The sequence below is a fragment of the Macrobrachium nipponense genome, chromosome 31 (genome assembly GCF_015104395.2).
Source record: "Macrobrachium nipponense isolate FS-2020 chromosome 31, ASM1510439v2, whole genome shotgun sequence".
NCBI lineage: Eukaryota > Metazoa > Arthropoda > Malacostraca > Decapoda > Palaemonidae > Macrobrachium > Macrobrachium nipponense.
Window position 1 is genome coordinate 33,247,101 of NC_061093.1, and position 5,000 is coordinate 33,252,100.

Sequence of the window (5,000 nt, forward strand, 5' to 3'; positions counted from 1 at the left end):
TTTCAAAAGTATCCCTCAAGAGAGGTGGAAAATACATCCTGTCTATGTGAACTCTCGAGAGAGACTGCGTGAGATTAGTGTTTTCGTAAATTTAGAAATATATCATTGTATCTGATTATCTATTCGTAGATGAATGAAAGTCAACAATGCCTGGAATTTCTCTTAAATATCACGAAAAGTGTTCAAAGCGTTCATGCCTCCGAGAGTACTCCATATGTCGTAAAAGTTAGGGAGTATGACACAAAATCATAAAATCTTCAAAATACAAGAACTAAACCGCTGTTCACACAGCTGGGCATTTGTCTAAACAGATGAGGCTGCAACTGAACCAAAACATCTTCCTAATGCTATAAATATATCATAACTCAATTGAGTATGGTGTTTGGTGTACTGCAACAAAAGTCACAACCTGGTTTTTGATCAAATTGTTTTTCAAGTGTGTGTGTGGTTTTTTTTATAGGTGTTCGTGTCCAAAATGTTTTACTATGCCTTCTATTTAATTAATATATTTATCTCAATTTCAGATCGCCAATGTCGGACCCATTGCCTACTCAGCATGGCGCCTTTACAAACCCAGACAGCGTCCAGCTCCTGTTGTGTACGGACTGCTGTTCTTGGGATGCGTTGCGTCGCTTTTGCTGTCGCTGTTGTGGGACCGGACGTCTGTGATAGGAGCCAAGGAGCATTCGACAGCCCTTCTCATTCTCGTCTTCATGCTGTCTCTCGTCGACTGCACGTCATCCGTCCTTTTCATCCCCTACATGGCAATCTGGAGGAATATATATCTCCCGTCCTACTTCGTAGGCGAAGGGCTCTCGGGTCTTCTTCCAGCGCTGGTGGCGCTGACGCAAGGCGCCGGCGGGGAAGTCCAATGCGTCAACCAGACGTTTGGCAACGAGACGCACTTGGTTCCAGCGCCTCTGGAACCCAACTTTTCCGTCCAGGCGTTCTTCCTCATCCTTTTCGCCATGATGGTCGCCAGCGCCGCCGCCTTCACCCTGCTCGAGTTCCTTCCCAACATCAAGGGCGAGAGGGCGTCTTCCCCGACGGAGAGCGAGACCGAGATCGAAGTCTCGCAGTCGAAGTCCCAACTGGTGATCGACCCGCCCACGAAGCGCATCATGCGGACCATGAGTTACAGGCTGTACGTCTCGATGCTTTTGGGCCAAGTGTGGGCCTGCAGTCTCACCAATGGCGTCCTGCCCTCCGTCCAGTCATTCTCCTGCGGGCCTTATGGCAATGTCACCTACCATTTGGCGGCCACGCTGTCGGCTCTCGCAAACCCTGCGGCGGCGCTGGCTACTTTGATGCTGCCCAGGGCGAAGGCTTGGGTTCTGGCTGTGCTGGGGACCCTGGGCACCATCGTCGGAGGGTATCTCATGGCCACTGCCCTCCTCAGCCCATCTCCTCCGCTGGTTGACGAAACGGGAGGGAGAGCTCTTGTGGTAAGTGATAAATCCTCATTAAAAAAAAGGGTAATTACATTGGCCAGACTTCTCTTACAACGAAATTGCCTGTTGCAAAAGACATTTAAAAGTTAACTCTTTTATCTACGTTTCTTGGAAGGTACAAAGGGGGACAGAAAATAAGATTTTTTATTTTTTACTTCATGAAAGTTAATTTGTAAGTTGGTCTTTTTGTTCTCTTACAACAAATGGAGAGTCTAGTCAGAAGTTGCTTCTTAGCGTTTAAGATTTCAGACACGACACAGACATTTTTAACAAGATAACTAAACGTCATCTATATCGACGTGCATCTATCTATTTATCTATCTTCCACATAATGCAGTACCAAACGTTATCAGTGATGCCACTGCAAATTTACTTGTAAAAAACAAACTGCACAACATGATTATTGAGAATCTTAATCTTGTCTGTAATTTTTAGTTAGAAGATAAGGTTAATGCGTCTTTCAAAATATTGGTGTAAGAAAAGAACTTTAAATTTTCAGTTATCGGTGTTTCAATAAGTTTGCTTTTTAACATTACGGTAAAATGCATTAAATTTCTAGTTATCGGTATTTCAATAAGTTTCGTGTTTAGCATTACGGTAGAATAATTTTGTCTGGTGAATATTTCGGTACTGTTAGTGATCATTAATGCAGTCTGCTAAACAAATTTGGAGTGTTGCTTCCGAACTATTTCCTAAAGGTAAAACAATGAAAACACGTTCTTTCCAGCTTTGTTGCTGTTGCCATATTAAGAAAATAGTCTTTCGGAAATTGTCTTTACTGATGGTGACAACATTCGATACATTGTACGTTCTGTTGATCAGTCGTTCTGCGTTGTTCAGATTTTTTTTTACCACTATTTCAAGGTAGTTTTAAACAACCACATTATCTTGAGCTTTTTAAAAGAAAATTAGTTTCATTCATTTGGCCTGTCAATTATATTTAAGAATTAGGGATTAGTATCCTACACCATTATCCTTCTCTCATTACTCTTGTTTCCAGAATAATGAGAGAAGGGGAGAATGCCTCGGGCTACAATTTCTTTTTGAAAGATTAGCTAGAGATTCTGAGCCTTTTAATGCCAAGATATGCAGTGTAAATTTGTGGATTATTTGATGATAGTATGACGTATAATTCTCATAACAAAATATCTCTTAGAGCGCAATTTCTTCAAGAAGAGAAACCCGAAGAATAAGTAAGCTTCGCCAGTTAAGAATACCATGGACAGTTATTTATTTATTTATTTATTTATTTATTTATTTAGTAAGGAAGAAAATCCTTAAGTATGAGATGGGTTATTTTAGGGTACGATAAGAGATCACGTCATTTCCTTATTGAGAAAGAAAGCCTGGGTGAGGATTTAATTTTATTTCCTGATTCAGTTCATCAGCAATATACTACCAGCCCCTATCCAGAACTTTTACTTATGGAGTATGTGCTAACGTTGCCTGTCAGCTTAAGTTTCCTTTTTACTTTTGCCTCGTATAGGATTTTGTTGTTTTCGTCTTTTTGTCCAGTAACAAGAGGATTAGCAAGTAACGAATTCCCACCAATGGAAAGATTCTCTCAAGGGAAATTGCAAGAGAGTGAAAGTGTCATGAGGTTCTTTATTTCAAAGACGATGTTAGTTATAGTAGATTCACATCACCCTTACGACGCTCCTGATTGGCTGTTGATAAGCCAATCACAAGGCTGGAAACTCTCCGTCTCTCGAGAGAGTTCACATAGGCAAGATGTATGTTCCACCTCTTCTGCGGGATACGTCTTTCTAAAGTATCCCCCAGGAGAGATAGAACATACATCCTGCCTACGTGAACTCTCTCGAGAGACTGGGAGTTCCAGCCACGTGATTGGCTTATCAACAGCCAATCAGAAAGCGTCGAAGACTGGGAGTTCCAGCCACGTGATTGGCTTATCAACAGCCAATCAGAAGCGTCGTAAGGGACTGACCTAAACATGAGATGGAAGGGTGATATGAATCTACGATGGTTCGTTCGGTCACCATCTGGAGAAATGAGTCTTTCTAATTCTAAGAAAGGATTCTCAGCTCCTCAACGAAGCTTGTATAATAAGCTGATCCTGTTGCTTGAATGATGCAATAATGTTTCTCGCTTACTCATTGTTGACACTAGAGCATGAAAACGCATTCCCCCCCCTCTCTCTCTCTCTCTCTCTCTCTCTCTCTCTCTTTTAAACTGATTAGATTTGATATGACTCGTCATCCGTTCAAGTTTTATCACAAACTCGCTCACGATTTTTCATGACACAAGTGAAATCAAGGTTACATTAACAAATTGGTTACAAATAGCCTCTCTCCACAATGCGTAGTAGTTTGACGAAGGGGAAACAGTTAAGAACTTCAGTCCATTTCTCAGTTCTTTGAGATCACTGTCCTTGGAAGGTAAATTCTGCAATAGAAATGGATTTCGCCAACTGTCAGTCGCAGTATCATCGAGTGGATAAAGTATCGAGGCCTCGCCTTACATGTTCTTTAGGCTATGTGAATTGTCTTGGAAGGTATTCTTGCATCTTCAGTTCGCATATTCTTAAATATGATGGTAGTTGCACAGGGCTAATTTTATTTATGGGTTCTTCGTTGGATAAATATCCTTATGGTTGTAATGTAGGGACATTTTTTGTTTATTTTCCCCTTTCAGTCAAATTCATAATAATGCTGATATAACGCGTTGTAGTGCTGGGGTACAAATGATTCCCGTTGTTTTCGGCAGTGCATATCTACTCGTAGCTGACACTGAGAGAGAGAGAGAGAGAGAGAGAGAGAGAGAGAGAGAGAGAGAGAGACATAAGGAAGGATGCTTTTACGTATTATTATCCGGGATATTTTGTTACGTAGTAAGTACTCGCACTGCGTCTCATGTAATTAACAATTATACTGTAAAATGTATTCTTGTTGGTCAAATGTGAAGAAGTATTGTAAGGAATAATGCATTATTATTATTGTTTCTTTTATTTCTATCACAGTCACCCTATTCGACTGGGTGGTTGTTATAGTGTGGGGTTCCGGGTTGCATCCTGCCTCCTTAGGAGTCCATCACTTTTCTTGATATGGGCGCTGTTTCCAGAAACACACTTTTCTGTATGAGTCCTGTTATTATTATTATTATTATTATTATTATTATTATTATTATTATTATTATTATAAGAAGGAAGGAGACCCCACTTGGAGGCAAGCTTTGCTGAATAATATGGCTGTATTATGCGAATAGATTTTGTACCGAGTTTTCTCAATTTTCCTTATTAGCAAATCGAATTTTGAATATTGGACAATATTGATGGGCAAGAACAGCGAATTATAAGAAAAATTGAGGAAACTCATTATAAAATCAATTCGCTTAATGCAACCATATTATTATATTATTATTATTATTATTATTATTATTATTATTATTATTATTATTATTATTATTATTATTATTATTATTATTATTATTTTATTTATTTTATTTATTATTTTTTTTTTTTGCTCTATCGCAGTCCTCCAATTCGACTGGGTGGTATTTATAGTGTGGGGTTCCGGGTTGCATCCTGCC

The 5,000-nt window shown here is 39.7% G+C and overlaps 1 protein-coding gene across 4 annotated transcripts in view; it reads left to right on the plus strand.

Moving 5' to 3' along the window:
- The window catches only part of LOC135206749 (solute carrier family 52, riboflavin transporter, member 3-B-like), an 83,150-nt gene that overhangs the window by 64,293 nt on the left and 13,857 nt on the right, over positions 1-5,000 (plus strand). For all 4 annotated transcript variants that reach the window (XM_064238238.1, XM_064238239.1, XM_064238240.1 and 1 more), the window contains one exon: positions 525-1,445. In XM_064238238.1, the coding sequence (XP_064094308.1) occupies positions 525-1,445 (921 nt within the window). The remainder of the gene's footprint in view (positions 1-524; positions 1,446-5,000) is intronic.